Below are 21,575 nucleotides of genomic sequence, written 5' to 3'. Positions count from 1 at the left end.
GTAGATTGATATTTTGTTGAAAAAATGGGGGAAAAAAAAAACAAAGAATTTAATGTATAAATCAGATATAAGAGACACTAATAAAAGTGTAATTTATTTAGGATATTTAAAAAAAATAATATTGTGTTTATATTTATTTTCCAATAAACCTAAATAAAAAATTAACAAATAAATCTGACAGAGTAAATGTGTCACATGTTTAATTAATGCTTTTTATGTAATATGCCAAAAACATTTTGCCATACATTTTAATGATGCCTTATTACACCAATGTGGTTGTTAAAAATCTATAATAGTTGATAATTAATTCCTACAGTCTGGGTGGTTCAGTAATGCAAGAATAGTAATAAAGTTCAAATGCTTTTTGCAAAGCATGTTTTCTCTTTTTATGCCTTTCTTTTTGGTTTTAGAGTCACCTGAAGCCACAACATTCTTGCTGATCAAACCAAAACTTCTAAATTGATCCACCATACTGAGCCCACAAAGCCTTTGATAATGACTTATCAGTAAGGATTAATGAAGTCAATGCATTATTTTTCACAAACTACAGCATAAACAAGGCAGAAGCACAAAAGAAAATATTTCCAGGTAAAATCATATGAGAAACTAGACAGACGTTTATTGACAGCTGCTTTGTTAACAGTTTGTAAAATATAAAAGAAAATAAAACAGAAAAAACTTACCTTCTTTGCTCTACATTAATTAAATAAGTAGAAAATTTGTCTTTGGCCCATACCTTCATTTATTTGTTCATCAGTTCCAATTCACAATAAGTAGCTTAAAAAGAAGTCTTTGATTGTGCTACACTTGTCACCAGTGCCATTTGAGGATGCAGTTTCAGAGGGGATCAATATAGTTATCAGGCTAATGCTCCATTTATCTCTTAATCTTCCCCTTGATTCTGACCCACAACCTACTGGAAGGTGTGCTCCCCACGGACTATGTGAGAGGAGAACTCATAGCGGTCTTTGCTTCGGTGACCACAGATGTTGCACTCCAGTGGATCTCTGTAACCGTGGCAACCCATATGAATGGTGTACATGACATGGTCCAGGAAGAGCACTCGACAGTGCTCACACTGGAAGGCCCGCAACTCATGGCCCTCTCGCCCAAATACCCGCACCCCTTCCTGGTTTGCAGGTCTTTCTGCTGCCACTCGCATCATCCCAGTTACAACTCCTGCCCCACTTCTGGGGGAAGCATCTCTAACCCGCTCACCTGAATAGGCCACAGCTGGACTGGCTCGAGACCTGAGGCCAGGAGGGGCATTGTTGCTGTGGTAGCTTTGCCTCTCCTGAGGGCTGCTGCGAGCTGAGTCAGCAGAGTCAGCACCACTGTTGCTGGGTGAGTCCTCCTGTCCTGGCTGGGGTGGCTTGATCTGCCTGGTTAAGACAGTGGGACCATTTGAAGTGGGATGGCTGTGGAACTCATGGTGTTGAGCTGACTGTAGTGGAAGTGTGTCACAGTTTCCTGGACGTTCTGTTCGTTGGCCCAGCGGCAGGACATGATGGTAGAGGGGGTTTACAATTGGTACCACCTCAGCCATAGAAAGAGGAGGACCAGGATGATGGAGCATGGGACGTAGGTGGTCTGATCCCAGGTATGTCATGGTATTGTTGATGTTCTGGTCCATCATGTGGGCTGGAAGCAGCTCAGCTTGCTTTTCATACTTAAGGCCCATTTCAAAGCCTATATCAGGATAACTGTAACGAACCATCTTCTCACCTACAGATAAAAAAAATAAAAAAAAATAAATAAATTGCACAAGGTCTATGAGTAACCAATAAAGTAATGTTAATTGCAGGTCCCATGTTAGAAATTTCATCAAAATCAAGGCATAAAATGGATGAAAACTTCAGCTTTTATCTGCAAACTAGAACATACAATGTGCAAAAACATGAGCTTGACCTTAAATTGCCTTTCTACCTCATTAACCTTATATCTTGCTTGCTGATATTTCAGATCTTCTTGTTTTTTTTTGTTGTTTTTTTTTTTTTTTGTACTTTATGTTCATGTCTAATAGTGTGGAAAGCCCCATCCATCTATTGTGCTGTTTAACCCCTCTAGAACAGGGATGCGGTAAGCTGTTTTCTCTCGATAAGAGCTATGGCAAAGTTACAGGTGTACCTAACCACAGAGTGAAAAACACTTCCTTGCCTTTCAGTCCTATGCTTGCTCGTGTTTGCTTAATCTCTTTCTCTAATAGTGTGATAAATTAGAAAAACATGAAAAAGAAAAAAAAAAAAAACATAAAAAAAAGAAAATTATTCTTATAAGTGGAGCAGACCTATTGCAAGATGTAATGGTATGATGAAACACTGTGAAGTAAGGGAAAACCAATTTTTAAACAAGCCTCAAAACCTGATAAAATATATATATTATCAGTATTATCATTTTGTTCGCATAACAGTGACATCAGTCAAAAAATTCTTGACATGGTGAGTATTAAAAAAAGCATTACTCTTGAAAACTTTAAAGTTAAGCTTAGTGCACTAAGCATACAAGTACACTTAATAAAAGTTCTAGTTAAACTCAACTAAATCCACTGTTACAGTGCATCAAACTGTTCTTCTTGGTCTGTACTTTCACAAGAACGGCAGTAAATGTAGTTGCTGATTGCCGGGTTACAGGCTAAAATACTCACCCACAAATTTCTGAGGGGTGGTGCTCTTCCTCTTGCCTAAATTGTGCAGCCTTTCAATAACAGGGGGCCGGTCAAATGTAGCCATACTGTTGGCCTCTGCCATGGGCTTGGGATCTTTTGGAACCTCACCTTTACAGGTTCAAGAGGTTGAGAGGACAGTTAGATAGAGCAACAATTCATTTGGGTGTTTTATTAGAAGGCTGTTGTCAAATGCAAAAAAAAAAAAAAAAACACAAATTTTTTTTTTTTTTTTTTTTTTTTACCTGTGTAAGAGCCAGTGTTGGTGGTAGGGTCCAAGCCAATACCCTGCAGGTAACTGTGGCAACGCTCTTTATGTTCCTCCAAAGATGTGCGTTGTTTGTAACTCCGTCCACAATAGTTGCATTTATGTGGTTTGCCAACTAAAAGTAAAGACATTCAAGAAAGAAACTATTCATTTCAGCCACTGTCACATGGTGGGTGGTGTCCATTGCCACAGAATTCAAGCAGTTCATAGTAGTAGAAAAAGTTGTGGAATAGTCACTAGTCATAGTACAAAGAAAAAGTAGGCTTCTGAGATCATGGAGGTTTCCACTACTAGTGTAAGGATTCCACACAACTGTTGCCAGACTGAAACCCAGGTTGTGGGTGACAAGAGATAGTTTCGCCATGAAGTCTGCATTTCAAAACGCTTAGGTCTGTGAAACGCACCCACTAGCTGTGGCACAGCATGAGTAAATAACGGAGTTGAACATGCATCCCATCGTGGTGGTAGGAAAGTAACTCCAAGTTAAACTGTTATGGAGGCGGAGTGTGATTCATTGTGCCATTTCTATTTTATTCAATTACTTCCCACTAAGACAAGTGGAAAGATGAAGACACATCCTTTTCATTTATCTCGGTCAAGCCCTGATCACATCCATCCTTCTAGCTATTTAATGTGCTTTAATGCTGTATTTTCTTTCCTTAAAAAATAGCAAATTTTAATAATTTTCTTAAATACTGTATTAATAAACAGTCAAAATTTTAACTGTTTATTATAAATTTGACTTGAATGTGAGTTTTATGGTTTTTATATAGTGCTTTACACTAGGAAAGACACTTAGTTACGACCTGATCTGTCATCAGCATGAGCTGCCTCTACAGTGAGGTAAAAGCTGAAGTAAAACTATTTTTAAATGTTCAGTGTAGCACACTGCATTGAGTAAAATCCCACAGACACTGCTGAGGCAATAGTTCTGTGCCCCGTATTAGGGTACTCTCAAAACTAATGTAATGACTCATAAAGGGAGTCAGTGAGTAAACTGGAGGCCACATAAACGTACTACTGAGAACCAAACACCTTCATTTGCTATACAATGTAAGACAGTCGGTGGCATAGTGGTAACAGCTACTACTAAAAGATAATGTTCAGATGATCCAGTGAGCTTGTCGCTGTGAGAACAGAGACCAAGCATGTTTCAATCTGAGGCACACACACACATACACACATATATACAGACGTTTGGGAGTAGGTGACAGTTCACACACTGATATAGGCACTCTTTTTCATAGAGAAAGATATGTTGGGTGGGAAAAAAGACAAAGAGAAAAAGGTTTATCAAAAAGAAATGAGTAAGGTCTAATAGTCACCATGAATGTTACATCACCTTTCCTGGACTATTTATTTGATGATGAATTAAAACCTACTTACAAAATGACAAGACAAGTCATGGCCAATCTTACGTCAGCAGGTGCATTTTCCCTGGTGTATCTGTCATTCATTACTTTTGCGGTCTATGAATAACACTGTACAGACAGAACTAGAAACCAGGGTTTAGTGTATATATTTAAAGATCTCTATATTATTATAATGCGGTAGGTGACTGTGCAGGGTCACTCCAGCTATATTCATTCTGAGTAATGAATCAGGTGCTTTAAAAAGAATCATCATCATGGAAATAATTCACTTTGCTGCTTTACAGCCATGAAACTCTGTAACTCTGATTCAGTGTTCACTCGCTTGTTCTCAATTGTTCACGTCCTTCTTCCCTTGCACACACAAACCAAATGTTTTTTTTTTATTTCCTTTATGTTTACATAACCACCCACACTCAACATTGTGCAGATGTTGGATGAAGCTGAAGAATCCACCATTCAGCTGCTATTCTTAATGCACACTGTAGACTCGGACTTACTTGGCTGATTGCATTTGGCTAATTTGATTCTTAATTTACATCTTGAAATATGTGAAACCACTCTGAAGTCACCGTATCTCTTTGTGTTTATCTGCTGGGCCTAAAAGGCCCTCTGTATGTCCTCTTCACTTACTCATGCTCATTTTTGTTCTTTACTTATTGGACTTCTTCTTCTATGTTGTATTTTTTTTTCTCTTTTTCTTACACCTGTTATTCTTGGCACCAGACCAGAACTGTCAGGTTTGCAGCTCTCTGAGACTGAGCAGAGTCTCTGGACCTAGATAAAGCTCAGGATGACACTTGGGTAGCAAACTTACTATAAGCCTGAAGTGGATCTAATCATTGACAAATACGGAGAAAAATTTAATTTGATCTGTCAAATAAGTCTGTACCTGGCAGCTGCAAAAGAAATGATGAATAGTCAAAATCTTTATGCAAAAGCATGGGTGTGCACCCAAACACAAAAAGAAACCTGTGTGTGAGTAACCCCCCCATGGGGGCTTCACAAACAGAAATGACGATATTGTCTGACCTTGATTTCAAAGGCGAAACAAAGGGGAGAGCCCATCCTCTGATAGGAAAGTGGGTTACAGTTGAGAGAGACAGCCAGTACTCGGCATGTGTTTCTCAACAGTTTCCTCAGTAGCAAGACAGGCAGCTAAGAAACAGCAGGTCCTTGGAACCTAACCACAAGGCACTCACAGCAATGCCCAGGAAAAACACATTGTTCCAAAAACATTAGTCTCCAACCTTCATGTGCTTCTGAGTCACACTAAATATCTTAGGAGGGCATTTGAGAGGTGACAACAAGGCCCGAAAACAGTTACAAAGAACACAAGCTGTATTTCAGAAAGACACTGTGGTAATGAAGAGCATACCGAAAGCACTGAAGCAGAGTGTGGCTGAAACACAAGCCTAATATTTGAAAAGAAAAAAAAAAAAAAAGATATCTTTAACACAGTTTTGACTTGATACTGAGCCACTACTTCATTCTTCCTTATCTCTGAAGCCCATCTGATCATGCAGCAAAAGAGGTTTCTGGGTACAGAGCAAAAAAAAAAAAAAAAAAGTGAAGAGAACAGGCTGAGAAGGAGGCTTACCAGCATGAGTCCGCAAATGACCACTGAGGGCATCACGGCGCCGGCAGGCGTAGTTACAGAAGGGGCATTTGAAGGGTTTTTCACCCGTGTGCAGCTTGATGTGTCGCAGCAGGTTTCCCTTCTGGGTGAACGACACGCCACACTGGTTGCACTGGAACGGCCTGTCACCTGAAGGAGGGGGGCACAGGAAGTCAATACCTCACTCACTAAAGAATCTATCTACAGCTCTGTGAATCTATTTTGTCCTCTCTATTTGGACTAATGTACCTTGTTGACACGTAAATGCTGACACAGTTGATATAAACGAAATAACATGTTTCTCAGTTATAACTCGCAGGACATAAACTACTTCAGGCACTAATGACAAACAAAGGAAGTAAACCACTCAAGTCTCTCTGTGGTAAGAAATCTTTTATTTAAACACTCACTAAAGAAAAAAATAATAAAATATCTCATTTTAATTTTTCTAATGAGCATGTTATGGATGGTAGTAGAACTGAAGGAATGCTTCTTGTAAAAGGAGAACTTCTTGATTGTTTCATTATTTCTTAGGGTAGGTGCCATCAAACTGCTGTGTCTAAAGGTGCTGTGTGCATGGTGATTAGCACCACATCCTCAGAGCAAGAGGGTCACTTCCATGGTGGCCTTTATGTGTGGAGTTCGCATGTTCTCCCCGTGTATACATGGGTACTCCTGCTTCCTCCCACCATCAAAAGACATGTATGTTAGGTTAAGCGGTCAATAGATCACTTAATTCTCCTTAGGAGTGAGCACGAGTGGTTGTTTGTCTTTGTGATGGACTGGCAGCTTGTTCAGGGTGTACCCTGCCTCTCATCTGCTAATTTTTGGGATAGGCTCCAGCTTCCTTGCGACCCTGATTTGAAAATAGCGGTATAGAAAAAAAATATATATGAAATGAACAATAACGCAATGTTAGGTGCAGTTGTCAGATATGTTGTATGTCAATATACTGCAGGTATGTATGCATGTATAGGCATCAGACAGCAAAGCTGTACACAAATAGCTTATTCTTGAAAGTCTTGGGTGTGTTATGGACTTTGAGATATCTGGGCTACTATCTTTTAATGGGAAATCTTTTTATCTGCAGCCATCTGAAAGAGAGAAATGTGATCCTTATGCTGTGACAACCAGAGCAGTCATGCTATTAGTGGAAACAGGTTGCGGGAGATTCCAAGGATTTTTTTTTCCTTGATAATCACCCAGAGACAAAACTATTGTCGTTAAAGAAAAAAGAAAAAAAGAAAAAAAAAAACTCCTCCCATTGTTGTGGAAAACAAATTGTATCTGACTCACCATCACATCACCTTATAAAATGAAAACTCCTGACAAGTGTATCAGTGCCCAAAGATGTTTGAAATTTATCACGCAGCTTCAGCCCTTATGTATAATGGCATTTGCAGATGCATGATGTGTACCATGCGATTGTCGATTTCCTGCGTCAGCCGGTGCATTTGGCCCAGATAACCCGTTCTGCACGTTGCTTAGGCTGCCAACCACAGAGTCCTCCACTGCTGCTCCTTCATCCCCTGTTTGGCCAATTTCTTCAGGTGCCAGGCTGCTGTTGTCAGCCTCTTCCGCCACCTCTTCCTCTTGCTTAATTGTCAGCACTGTTAAAGAAAACACACAACTTTCTTGACGTACACATAGTCATAAACTACACCCCTCTATAGAATGACCATTTTAAACGCTAAATTACATTAGACATAAGTGAGCTATGTTGCTTTCTAGTGGATGGATTAAAAATTTATGGAGGAGGAGTAACTTCTATGGAAGTCAACTGGAGTAAAACGCATGTACTGGAGATAGAACGAAAGAAAGAGAACGTTTCAGTATAATGCTACATTAAATGTGGAAGCTTGACTAGAAAACAGTATATCCGGATGGATTGACATGGTGACATGAAGACACTGTGAGACAAATAAACAGGCTGGTCTGGTTTCTGACTGTCCCTGGGGAGAAAAGGAGTGTCAAGAGGCCCATTGCTGGGTGCTACACACTAGCAATGGGAGACTGGCTGGATGACAAGGGCAAAAGATTGTGCAACAGCATGTAAGTGAATGTATGTGAGTGAAGATGGGAGGTGGCAGAAAAGGTACTTCCAGGAGCCTCTACCTATTAGTCACTGTTTATTAATAACCATTAATCATTATATTTTATACATATATATATATATATATATATGTGTGTATATATATTATGTATAATATGTATTTGTTGGGAAAAAATATATATATTTTTCTTTTTTTATTTGTAAACTCCTCTGAGATCCAAGACAGATTCTGTGTGTGGCTTTGTCCTCAATGCAGCTATAGCTGATTTCCAAAATATACCACTGCAATTAACAGGTCTTTTTCAGCACTACACTAAAAGAGTTGTTAGTGTGTAAGATTGTGAAAGGAGCAATGTGTGAAAGAAAAAAATAAAAATAAAGAGAACCCTCTGGACACTTTCCAAGCACAACTCACTGATCCTGATGATCCTGTTTTGGGATTTACACAGGCAATAATCACTGTGTGAGTCTGTGTGGCTGTTGTTTCACTCAATCCTCCATTAGACTGCATCTATCAAGTGTCCTCTTAGGCTTTAGAATAAAATCCATTAAACTCTCAAAGCTTACTAAAATAAATGTATAAATTATGCTGCTCTCTTTTTTTTACAGTCTTTGGATGAAGCTCTTATTAAAGAAACTATATTTCTCAAGACTCCTTTGGATGTTTCCGGTGTAGAGAAGAACACTTATGCCAAAGCCCACATTGAAATCAAGCCTTGTCTTCGACAGCTGTATCCTGGCAACACGGAACAGACATGAATGTCCTTGCTATTCAGCTCTGTGCATCTTTACATCTGTCTCTCCATTGTGTGTGACCTTAATGCATAGAGTGGTCAGATGAGGAGTGCTTGAATATCGGCTGCTACAACAAAAGCAGCAAGTAAATCATTCCATATTCATACTCCTCCTCAACAGCACGTTACAGTCTGTGAATTATCAGTTTCCCATAATAAAAAAACAGTAATCAAGGTTATTATTGACTAAAGGGTTTAATGATAACAGCAAAAAAAAAAAAAAAAAAAAAAAGATATTTTGTCACCACTGACACCCCATCTGACATCAAGCTTAAAAGCTCTTGATTTTTAGAGTGAATAGACAACATTTTATGTTCAGACTTGCCAGATTGGGGCAAGAATTCTGTTCTGCTTCTTCTGATTTCTCTACAGCTAATGTGATGCAGCTAAATTAAAGATTAAATCATATTAAGCAGCTTCCAGAATATCAACAGCACAGTTTCGCCATGTGAAAGCCTTTTCCCAGACTGCCTCTAGTTTCTAAAACTTTTGGGGAAAAAGCTTCTCTTCTTGTTTCTTCCTCAGCTGTCCTACTTTCCCTACCTCTTCTCTAATTTTGCTGCTTCAGAGTGACGCCGCACAGCATAATCTGAGATATCTGTTCAAATGAATGAGAAGAGCCAAGTAATTTTTCAGCTGGATGCAATATAGCATCACATTTCATGTAAAAAAAAAAATCGTGTTCATCATCAGACAAATTATTTATTTAAATTATTACATTATATTCATTTTACAAGTTGATGATTCAAACTTATATGCCACATTTTAATTTAGTGTCGGCTCAACAAAGCCCTTTGCAATGTGTATTTGGACTTCTTATATCCTCATGACTACCAGTAGTATAAATTTGTCCTCTGTGGAGGACATTTGTAAAGCTGAATATCTCTATCCCCCTTTCACGCTATTAAACCCACTCATTTTGTTCTCTAAAAAGGACATCCAGGGCTTTTGAATGGTACCACATTTATAGGGGTGGGGCTTTGGGAACATCCTGTTTTTCCTCAAGGAAAATGGCATTCATTACCACAATCACATTTCATAAGAAGAGGAAAAGTAAGTGCATAACTTCTTTTTGTGCAAATGTAGTCCTGAAGTATTATTGTAATATGTCTTTATGATATCTCTTGAGAACACATTAAACCATTTTCTAAATGAATATAACAACATTTTACCACAACATTTAAGAGTTTGAGAATTGTCTTCTGTAGTGGACATTTGTAGCTATTTCCTGAATTTTGTTCTGTATTTTTCAATTAAGAAGAACAAGTTTCATTGTCAGAGTTTTCTTATTACCCTTCAAACAGTCGGGGAAATTAAAAAAAATATTGATTAAACAAATTTTTTTTTTCTGGTAGTCAGGAGGATATGAAGTGTTTTATTCTATGCAATCAAACTATGGTGGGTGTATCACTGGAAATATTGGAGTCCAGAGTCTTGCTAAATGACACTTCAATACGTAAAGGGGCTGGAGATCAGACCATCAATTTCCCTATAAGAAGATGACTCATGTAACCGTGCTACCTCACTGCATAGGTGGTAAGTAAACAAGCACAATATTAACTTATTATGAGTGTTCAAACTCTTCTTTGAGACAGTTTGCTATTAAAGTGTTGTGTAGAGTTCTATGTAAAGTATTTTGTCGTCATTCACATAAAAGCAGTTATATGCATGCCTGGAAAGGTAAAATGCAATGCAAATGCTTGAAAATCACATCAAAGGCAAACTTTGATTGATCTGCTTCCATTTACTCTGTTAATTTTGGTGCACATGTTACAAACTTCCTCTGTGTGTCACACTGAATTGAATTTAAACCTTTAATTGCCTGCTTCACTGTTTGGTAGAGCAAATTTTTTAATGCCTATAATGCATTTTATTTAAAAAAAAATGTGGTAATAAACCTGCCTGAATCGTCTCTGTCTCTTGGTTTGTGTGATACTTTGTTTGATATCCCATTAATGTTTTGAGTTTTGACTATTTAACTATTGTTAACATATTAAAAAAAAAACATTGGTTCTTCTTCTGATTATTTTCATAAGAAAAAGAAAACAAGCAAAGGAACATTTTACTCTTGCTTTTCTTTACATAGCGTGAACATTAAAGGGTTAAGAAACATTAAAACAGCTAAACTGAGTGGTAAGAAATGGCTGCAGTGATGTGTATATATTTATTGCACACTAACCATTTGGGGAAGTAGGACATTGAGGAACCGTCTGTCCATTAGGCGCTGAGATATCCACCAACATTCTCGAGTTCTCCTCACTGGGAGAGCATTGGCCGTTACCTGGGAGACACAGAAACACAGTGATTTTCATTGTGCTGTACAGTAACTCAATTGTCTAAAAAAGACCACTGCTATAAGCAAAAGGAATTTAATAAATCAGGTTTTGTATCGTGTTATATATGTAACCAAATAATCAGATTCATGAAGCTATAAAAAACACAACAGGTTACTATAAAATATTTATTTTGTCAAGACAGGGACAAAGAATAGAGGTAAATCCAAGATTACAAGATTAAAAACTATTCATCATTCTTATATAGCCCTCCAAGCTTTAAAACAAAAACTAAGGTCCACATCAAGAATGCAAGTTATAACTTACTAAATTCTTTTTATGCACCTATGGGATCCTGATGTCCAGCAAATGTAGATCAGATTACATCCTCTTAGCACTCTGTACAGAACCCAGGCTATGGATAGCCTAGTGTCCACTCAGAGGGAGGGCAAACCAATCCCTTATCCACTTACACCCCGGCCCCATCGGGGTCACACGAACAATACAGTGGCAACAGGCAAACACTCCACCTGACCCAGGTGTCAGATCCCTCAGGAGCCACACTGAGTCATTATTTACTACCCACGGGTTACTCAGTATTTATTGACAACTGTGAAAAAATGAAAAGTTCCATTATATGCCCAGACCACCCTCTGCTTAAAAAAAGGAGTAAAGAAAGCAAAACTCTAATAACATAATTATACTTCATATCAGAAAATATGCTTTGTAACACTTTGTTGGAGTAACACGTGTCTAAAACAAGTCATCACACAGGAGAAAGGAAAGAGAAATCAGTATCACAGCTCATCTTCCCGTGTGGTATTGTTCCACTGCAGTGACAGCCTCACTGAGTGGGGCTTACTGGGAGACGTTGTCCATGACACAATCCCTGGGCCTGGGCTCAGGTTGCACAGGTTGGGGTTGGAGGAAATCTCCGGTGACCAACGCCGGCTATCCCTTGGCAATGCTGTCCTAGAGACAGGAGTGGCCCAGATTTGTCATGAAGGATTTTCCATTAGGCTTCTTTGATAGATGCTGACAGAGGCCTGGCAGCACCCTGGTTAGGCATATTCAAGCTTAAACTAATAGTTTGGGGCTGTCTAAGCTCCAAACTATTAGTCCATGATTTTACCACTGTATTATATTTTTTCTTTTTCTTTTAAAAAAAAGAAAGATAAATCGCTCAACACGCTAACAATGTTGTTATAAAGCTAAGAAAAACCACAGCAAAATGCTCTGGTCCTGCAGCAACCAAAAAAATAACCCCTGCTTATGTTGCAGGAATGAAAAAAAAAGCTGTAAGCTCATGATTTGATCTAAGATTTGCGTTGGTGTCCTGCTGAGTCAATCGATAAGATCAGAATATCAAACAGATATGACTTGATGGGGAAAAGGTGCTTTGAGCAATACACTAAAATTGGGATGATTTAGTTCAAATGGAAAGGAACAAATGTGTGCACATGAAACTTGTAGGTGTGAGTTTTGCTGACTTCTTTATTCAAACAAAGAGTGCATGGATACCTTCTTACGTCCAGTCATCCTCTCAAGAAAGAAGGGTAAAAAGTTTTCTTTTTTAACGTTCTTAAAAAAAACAAACAAAAAAAAAAAAAACACAAATAAACTGAAAAAAGTAAATCCTTCCATGTTGGCCGGGGAGGTTTTTCTTTCTCTATTTAATGTGAAACCCTATTCTTTCTTAAAAAAAAAAAAAAAAAAAAAAAAAAAAAAAAAAAAATAAACTGAAAAAAGTAAATCCTTCCATGTTGGCCGGTGAGGTTTTTCTTTCTCTATTTAATGTAAAATATTTGCATAATGCCTTTTTAGTGCCTCGTTTGCTTTTTCTTAAAACAAAGAATGCACATCTGTCTGGTTTCCGACCATTTTTGACCAATCAGGACAGGTTTAGCCTTTCAGGAAGAGGGCCTTGTAGAGAAAGTTGAAAAAAAAAAGGCATAATGTAGACATAGCATCATTAGATTTATTTCTGGCTAAAATACTACACAGGAAATAATGTGCTTGCTTTGTTATTCAAGCTTGTAACTTTATTATGAACTGTCAATATGTAATTAAATCTAGTACGTTTTGTTTTATTATTGGCTTTGTCAGAGCAGATCAAAAGGACTGAGCGAAAACAACAAAAAGCTAATGGTTTAGCAGCAACTAGCAGTTGGAACATCCTGCATTAATACGGCCATATCCATTGACTGTTTTTGGATAATGTTGATATCTTCCTTGCCAATGCACCTTACACATTCTCCGCACGTGAAAACACTCATAATAATGAGTTTTACTCAACATTATATTAGCAATGATAAAGTGCACTACAGACATAACATATGGCTGCTACGATCTTTGGTGAATTATTGCATACAATTACATGTTAAATATCATTACTACAGTAATTGCTAAATTTATTCAGTGCTTAGGAAATCATGTTTTTGTTCTACTGCGACATTGATGAGTAATTGTTGTCTGTAATTAGAATACTGTACATGTGAAAGATGAGATAGATAATCTGTGTGAAAGACTGTATTGCAGATTATAACTTTCTACATGCAAAATAAAGTAGAGGTGTGTGAAAAGGTAGAACTTTCAGTTGAAAGTATGATAACTATTACAGGGCAGAATGATGAATACTAGAGAGAGATAAGACGATGTAACAACACTGTAAGATGGGTAAGCTCATGACCAGCTTTCTTAAAAACAAATTATATAGGCAGCAATGACTTTCTGAAAACAAAAGATGTTTAAATACAGCCATTGTCAACTTAAGTAATTTTAAAAATTCATCCTTTTTTTTGGTTTTCTTTTGCACTTGATCAGAAATTGAAACCAAAAACGATGAGTCTCATATAAATGTGTATATTGTCAGAATGAATGTCTCATACAACCACTCTGACTCACAAATACTATTAACTTCATTTAAATAACAATCAAGTGAAGACCATAATTTACACTCAGGTAAAACTGCGCAGTTTTAATTACATACATCTTTTCTAGTTCCACATTATTTGATTAACTCATAAAATCAATGTCTAATGGTAGCTGTAAAGTAGCTAACGACATACGTGTTACATTTTACTCATCACATTTACTCAAGTATTGTATTTTCCACACAATATTAACATGTTTGATTACACAATACTTTCTTATGAAGTCAACTCCCTAACAATGGAAGCAAGAGAAGCTAAAACTAACAGTCAGCACAATTTTTAGGACATAAATTGTGGTTTTCTGTACTTTCGGATTGATTCAACAAAAGGTTAAATCTATCAACAGATTGATCTAGATGCAAATCAGCTTTTTAGTTGGACAAATAGGTTAAAAGATGCCACCTAACCCATCAATAACGATGAGTCATTAAAACATTAGGAAAAACAACCAATAATCATATACATATGCATATATAGGCCTATATATATATATATATATATATATATATATACACACAATAGGAGTGAAATGATCCCCATTTTTTTGTGAATATATTTCATGACAAATAAATGCTGGTCTTTTACTTTTACTGGTCTCTTGCAATATTACCATTTTAACTGAAGAAATCTGAGCACCCTTTCCCATCATTTGTATGTAGTCTGACCATTTACGATGTTATCAGCTGCATAGACACAAACTTCAGTTTATGAACAAAATATCTTCCAGATTCAGATCTCTGTCCTCTAATATGCAATGTTTTGAGAATAAACTTGTCCAAATCACCTATACTCGGCTGATTTTTCATGCTGCCTTGAGTTTTAACTAAGAATTCACATTTGGAGCAAACTTTTGTACACGCAGACATTTTACACACTCACATTCATGTATTAAGAGGCATATAATTTATCCTACTTTATTACACCATTGTATTTTGGTACAGCATGACTGTAGCTGTGTGTGTGAAAGAGAAATACATGCACACTTTTAGTCAGCACATTTGCATTACGATGATCAGAAAAGGTTTGCAAAAGTGGATAGTTACATTTAGCGTAGCAGGGCATCGAAGTAGACATATGGAGACTATGATAATGTGTGTCATACAGAGGTACAACGTTTGACCTAAATTTGGATGCAACCTCAAAAAAGCCTAATCAGTGCACAGAGGAAACAAAACACTTGGAAGCAAAGATTATGTAGAGGTGTTGTAATTCTCAAAATATTAGTTGTCTGCAGTGTATACTGTTATTTGTTCCAGATGTATCATTTTTAGAAACGACCCACAGATGGACAGAGAGAGGAAGAGCCTCCATCTCTCCTTCCACCTCCACCCCTAGCCCGCCTGCCAAGTGTTCCTACGAACACAAACCCCCAATGGAGACCTAAAAGTCCCTACTGATGTCATCAACAATATGCTACCTGTTTTGAAATACGCTCACAAATGCAAAATACAAGAGGGGAGGGGGGGGCAGGGAAGATATTCTAAAGACCTACCCAAAGGAAACCAGCAAAGGGCAATGGAGCACCACAAAGCGCATATCCAGTATATGCTGCATTCAACAGGATGTTGCTAATGCATCATTCTCTCTACCTTTAAGGGGTGAACAGGAAAAAGCCTGCACTTAGGGGAAAATCCCTTAAAATGTTTATCGCATTGTGACTGCAAATATTTCTTTCTTTTTACTTTCTTTCTTTATTTTGTTTTTTTTTTAAGTCTTTCATCAAAATGCTGGACGAGTTGTAAAAGTTGGACGAGGTAAATAATATCGAAGTCGAAAGAATAATAACACAAAGATTTAGCTATTCCCGTCACCACTACACTAAATCAAACATTACGATAAATGTGTACTCTATACTTCTTTAAGAAGTGTTGTATGCAAGAGATTTGATGACTTACTAGAAGAATAGTCTTCGGAAACCTCCATCTCAGATTCTTTAGGGAGTGCTGAAAGACCAACAGGAAATGTTATTAGTTATTTATAAGATTTTAATATCTAATGAAAAGACGTTACCCACATGCATTTTTCTTGTTTCTCAATTTGTTTAAAAAGAGGTAGTATTTATAATAACGTGACTGACAATATGTAAATAAGCATTTAGAAAGCTAATATAGTCTAAATGAACTGCCACTCAGTCCCTTTATATGTATCGTCCCCAGCATGCTGACTTGGATTATAACAGGTGTATGTCTGTGCTCCTTGTAGAGAAAGTCAGGTATTTAGCAAGAAACCTTCTGAATAAAACACAAGTGTTTTAGTTTCACATTCTCCGGCTCAAAAAATAGTGTCCTGTTTAGATTATAGCTTTGATATTTCCTCCATTTTCAGAAAAATTTCCTCCCATGAAATTTTACATTCATGCCGGTTTGCTGTGGGATTCATATAACGTAGTGAAATAAAAGCACCTAATTTATATTTTGGTCTTTTGTGTAAAACGCACATCCAGTATACTTATAGTAAAAAATCATTTTAAATCAATACAACAGGTATTCATTGCATTAAAACATAATTAAACACACTTTGTTTTGAGACTTCAGACAACTATGACAGATGCAAACTGATTGTCTTGGTGTTTACGGGGACTACTGAGGTTAAAGATGAGTTAGCATGGTTGGAAGTGTTGCGCCTTTATTTTATAAACTGCAGAATATGCCCCATTCTTATCAATAGACACACTTGTTTGGTTTTATATAGGATTTGTTTTTCATACAATATACAAATTTAAAGCATTACATGAGACAGTATAGAGTTTTCCTATCATAATGCAGCCACACAGTCAATTTCGACTGTATCACAGAGTTACTGGCTTCCTTAAATAGCTCAACATTCAACTTTTCTCATTAGAAGAAACAAAAACCACAAAAATCCCATTAGCCAGCTACAGAACGGCCCACATCTTTTCTTATTTCTCACTTCTGATTAGCTTTATTTTCATCTTTCTGATAGCAGTTTACTGCTTGACAAAGATAATTACAGTTTCCTTAAAACTCTTAAATGGGTCTCTCATGGGGGAAGCTCTACAGCAAAAGCAGCACATTAGCAAACTACTTGATTCCGATTCTGGCTATTCAGGAATGAAAAAAGTTCACAGAAAAGAAAACAAAACTAAATAATAATAATAATAATAATAATAATAAAGACGAAAGCTGAAAGCAAAAAAAGTACTTATACAGTAAATCTAAAAATGTAAAAAAAATGGATTCACATAATTACCTTTAAGTGGCTCCCTTGTGCAAAATGTGTTGATAATTTCAGTCAAAACTGGAGGGAGGGGGTAGGGGGTGGTAAGTTGTCTCCACCTCCCTTTAAAGAAACAAACAAACAAGAAAAAATATAATAATAAAGTACCTATTTCATGCAGCGAGATCTTTCCACGCAAAGTAAGCTTTTGTTTCCTTGATCAGCATCCGTGAAAATCCAATCAAAATGAAAACACTTTATATGAACAAGTTCAAAAAGGCAGACAAAAGTTAAGGAGATGCGCATCTACACTGCCCAACAGGTGACAGTCTCTGTGTGAAAGCCTCTTGCGCGCGCCCCCCCGCAAGTTTTTTCACATTAGAAGCGACACTAACGCCGTCTCATCTAGATCTGCGGCTCTGTTGATATAAACTTCCAGTTCATTAAAAATCAAGCAGCTATGCACGAAGAGCGTTTGTAGTAGGAATGAAAAGAGAGGGAAGACTCAACAAGTTGGCAAGGGAAAGAAAGAAAGGGAAGGATCAAACTGGATCCACCGGTTCCTAAGGAATTAACCATAGCGACAGGGAGCAGCCAAGCTATTTTCAACAACTAAGGGGACAGAAAATCCGTGGGTAGGCAGTGCTGTAAAGCTACTATGGAGATGTGACTCAAGGTCGAACCGGTAGAGCCTCGAGCATTGCTCCTGCAGAGTACAGCAGAGAAAAAAAGTGATAGCCTGCTACCAAATTTAACAATGAGAACACCAAAGCAATGGAACTGGCCCATCAAACGATAACAGGAATTTAAATGCATATCTCCCCATTTTTTTCTTAATGTAAACTATAGGCCTAAATACTTTTACCACTACTTCCTATTTATACCAAAGCGGTGATCTTTGAAACCAAATTATTATACTGCTACAAAACAATTGATTTTAATAGCGAAATATGTGTATAATTAGTATAATAATTATAATTAGCTGATGTTGGAGCGAGTTCAACGAGTTAAAGGAAAGAGTGCATTTACCTGCAGGCAAGCGCATCTCTTGAACTAACCATCAGCTCTAAATAAAGCCGTGAGGCCAGTTGTGTTTCTATTATGGCAACGCGTTGTGTTTCTCTTACATTTCTCTTACTCTTGCTTGCTGTGATGTTTGCAAGGTTTTGAGTTAACTGACATCTGCAATTCAACAGGTTATCCGATCACTGCAGTCAACAGTGGAGCCCGTCTGGTTTTCCACTCATGAGACAGACGCTCCTTGTCTGCTTTTGCTGCAGACATGCGCCTCCAGCAGCTCTGAAGCGTCTGTACTGAATTCATACTCGAAAGCCACTGAATGGACAGTAGCTAAAACAGATAGTCTTGTTAAAACAGGAAACCGATACACGTAGTTAGGTGTCTCTCGCTCTCTTTTGTTTTATTTACCTTAAATACAGAGGAGTTTATATAATCCCACGAACTTGCACATTGATCCCGTCTGCATGTCTCGTCTTGGAATTGGATTCATTCTTGTCCGACATGTACCATGCAGCGCGAACTGAAAGGTAGTTGGTTCCGCAGCAGCAACAGCATCAAAAGCAACAGTTGTTAAATCCACCACTGACTTCCTCCTCCATCTCCTCCAGCGCGCGGCAGCAGACAAGCTGCACGAGTTGCTATTCTGGGAAACTGGTCTGACACAGAGAAACGGATCACACAGTGTGGACAGCCTGCCTCTCTGCTCGGCGATCGATTAGGTTACACGGGGCCTTTACCGAGCCAGTATTTATCGCCATGGCTTGAAATCATAAGTCGTATACGCCAATGGGAAGCCCTCTGAGCACAACGACAAGCCAGAATGACTTCATACATTTGAAATTCCCTGCAGTTTATAGGCTGGGGTAATTAACATCGAACTGTATTTAAGATGTTATCATGTTGTCATGTTATTTAAGTTTAATAATTTAATTTCACATAATTTCTTTTGTTAAAAATAAAAGCCCAGAAATCGGATACCAATAGGATACAAGGAATAACCTATCAATAAAACTATAAATGCCTATATATGTATATATAGTTATTATTATTACGGATTTGGATCATGGTGGTTACCTTGGCAACTGATAATTATTACAGTGATCCAAAGTTTTGGGGTGCCTTGGAGACCCTTTATTACCTTTGATTAACTCTGGAGACCCTCAGTGCTATCATATCAGCTCAAATACAGCTTTACATATTGTAAAGTCAATATGCACATAGCCACCATGAAGTCACAGCCTGTTCTCAATACCAGGCTGTTAATTACTGATGTTTGGTCAGACACTGGTGTCTGAGATGGTCACAAGTTTAATTTCGTGATGGATCCTGATGCACCAGCTGCTGTAGCATTAGTCTCTGACAGATAATGCAGCAAATGATTTTCATGTATTAATTATGAATGGGCAGGGGTTGGAGGAAGGTCACACAACAAAAAATGCATAAGACATTAAAAGCATTACAACAGAGGAGGCAGAAGAAAAAAAAAACTAATTTAATTTTATTTCTTTTTAAAGTCACAAAGCTACAGTAATATATATATATATATATATATATATATATATATATATATATATATATATATATATATATATATATAAAATGCAAGAAATAAAAGTTGCAGTGTGATGAATTAACCCTGATTTACAACTGCTGAAAGTTTCAGCAGATCAGGGGTTTTCTAGGAGTTTGTTCCACATGTGAGGAGCGTAAAAACTGAACGTTGCCTCATCATGCTTAGTTTTTACTCTGGGAACAGAAAGTAGATTTGACCCTGATGACACTAAGGGACCTGGTTGGTTCACAATGAATCAGAAGATCTTGAATGTATTTTACTCCTAAACCATTCACTCTTTTGTAAACTAACAGTAGGATTTAGAAGTCAGTTCTTTGACATACAGGAAGTAAAGATCATAGAGCTGGAGTTATATGATCCACTTTCTTGGTCTTGGTGTGGACTCGAGCAGCAGCGTTTCACACACTCGCATTTCTGGTAACTACCATAGAAGAAGGGATACTTTATTTAAACTACTTTGCAGAAAATAACACTATTAAGACCAAAAATAATTGGATGTATTTTGAAATTAAACATGATTAACTGTCTTTGTCTTAAATTTTGCACTTAAGGAGAATAGCAGTTAGTGTTTCTGCCACTTTATGAAATATTTGATACAGTGATAAGTTTTTAGTTTACCACACTAACATTAACAGGTTGAATAATAATAGCCTATCTCTTAACATCTCTCACATGAAGTGTAATGCCTAGAATGAAGAAAACTTGTAGTTTAGTTCAGCTATGAGTGAAATCCTACTAACATAATATGAGTCCACTGTGGTGAGGAGCTGCTGTCAATTAATGCAAAGTTATTCTGAAATATTACCTTTTTCTTGATATGAAACATATTTATTGTTATGGGAGTGGTTCTTTGCAGGAAAACAATGCGACATTGATGAGGCACAATGAGTCACTGAATGGTTTTAAGTGTGAAAACAATGTGTATCATGTACTATTGCCCTCATAGTCACCGTGTGTGATGAGTGAATACCTACTTTAAACAGACTGTGCTATTAACTATTGTCAGCAAAATATCAAAACCAGGGGTGTCCAGCCCCCTTCCTCGAGGGTAATAAACCTACAGGTTTTTGACGTTTCCCTGCTCCAATACACCTGACTCAAATTAATGACTTATTGTGCAGAACTTCATAGGCTGTTGGATCTATTTAATTTGAGTTAGGTGTGTTGGAACAGGGAGACATTAAAAATCTGCAGGATAGCAGCCCTCAGTGACCAATTTTGAACACTGCTGATCTAAACAAATGCAGAGTTATCTTTTAAAAAAATGGTTTTTATCAGTACACAAAAATACCTAAATGATAAGATATTCTTGTGGCACGTGACGTCCAAGACTCCTTATGGAGACGTGTTTTTTTCACCATCAGTAGATGGAGAAATAGCAGTGCTGTGGTAAAGCAGCGGTCTTAGTAGCAGCATGGGCTTTGGAAAGAGGGCCCTGTAAGTAGGGTCGGAATACTACAGTGAAATTGATTGAATTTTAAAAACAGACAAGACAAGACAAGAAAAGGAAAGAAAAAAAATTCTGATTATGTCACAAACTTTTATTTCAAAGATGTGGGATACACCTTGGCATTCTGTACACAGTGTAACCCACCTCTCACTTAGTAGCTGCTGCGATAGGCTCCAGCCCTCCATGATCCTGCTTGGAAAGTGGATAAATGGATGTTTTAATGTACTTAAAGCAATTGTGTGAATTTGGTTTCTTATTTAACTCTTTACCATTTATCATTCCACTTGTACTATGATAAGTTTGCTGTGCACATTTAGAATATATTTTGTTAAAATGAATGTATAAATAGAATAAAATAGAATAGAATAGAATAGAATAATTTAT

At 37.3% G+C, this 21,575-nt stretch overlaps 1 protein-coding gene across 4 annotated transcripts; it reads right to left on the bottom strand.

Moving 5' to 3' along the window:
* Positions 1 to 648: 648 nt before the first annotated feature.
* Positions 649 to 18,849, bottom strand: ikzf2 (IKAROS family zinc finger 2). 4 transcript variants are annotated; one of them, XM_042002274.1, is made up of 10 exons: positions 18,577 to 18,849; positions 17,182 to 17,271; positions 15,867 to 15,914; positions 11,901 to 12,010; positions 10,945 to 11,046; positions 7,337 to 7,528; positions 5,901 to 6,068; positions 2,908 to 3,045; positions 2,645 to 2,773; positions 649 to 1,725 (listed from the first exon to the last, which is right to left on the bottom strand). In XM_042002274.1, the coding sequence occupies exons 5-10, from the start codon at positions 11,006 to 11,008 to the stop codon at positions 914 to 916; spliced, it is 1,503 nt and encodes a 500-aa protein (XP_041858208.1). In that variant the 5' UTR covers positions 11,009 to 11,046; positions 11,901 to 12,010; positions 15,867 to 15,914; positions 17,182 to 17,271; positions 18,577 to 18,849; the 3' UTR covers positions 649 to 913. The 4 variants fall into 4 exon arrangements, with proteins under 4 accessions (XP_041858208.1, XP_041858205.1, XP_041858206.1 ...); XM_042002271.1 differs by lacking the exon at positions 11,901 to 12,010; XM_042002272.1 differs by lacking the exons at positions 11,901 to 12,010; positions 18,577 to 18,849 and having other exon boundaries at positions 17,182 to 17,611.
* Between the last annotated feature and the right edge of the window lie 2,726 nt (positions 18,850 to 21,575).

The sequence above is a fragment of the Melanotaenia boesemani genome, chromosome 12, assembly GCF_017639745.1.
Source record: "Melanotaenia boesemani isolate fMelBoe1 chromosome 12, fMelBoe1.pri, whole genome shotgun sequence".
Classification (NCBI taxonomy): domain Eukaryota; kingdom Metazoa; phylum Chordata; class Actinopteri; order Atheriniformes; family Melanotaeniidae; genus Melanotaenia; species Melanotaenia boesemani.
Note: the sequence above shows the minus strand (reverse complement) of the source record. Positions and strands in the feature narration are given on the sequence as shown.

Bases quoted from the DNA above. Each gene is read 5' to 3' on its own strand.
- ikzf2 (XM_042002271.1), bottom strand. From the start codon at position 15,894: ATGGAGGTTTCCGAAGACTATTCTTCTA. The intron at 6,069-7,336 runs GTACACATCATG...CCCCTCCTTCAG, and splicing joins AGGAAATCGACAATCGCATG to GTGACAGGCCGTTCCAGTGC. The intron at 1,726-2,644 runs GTGAGTATTTTA...TTTTATCTGTAG, and splicing joins CACCCCTCAGAAATTTGTGG to GTGAGAAGATGGTTCGTTAC.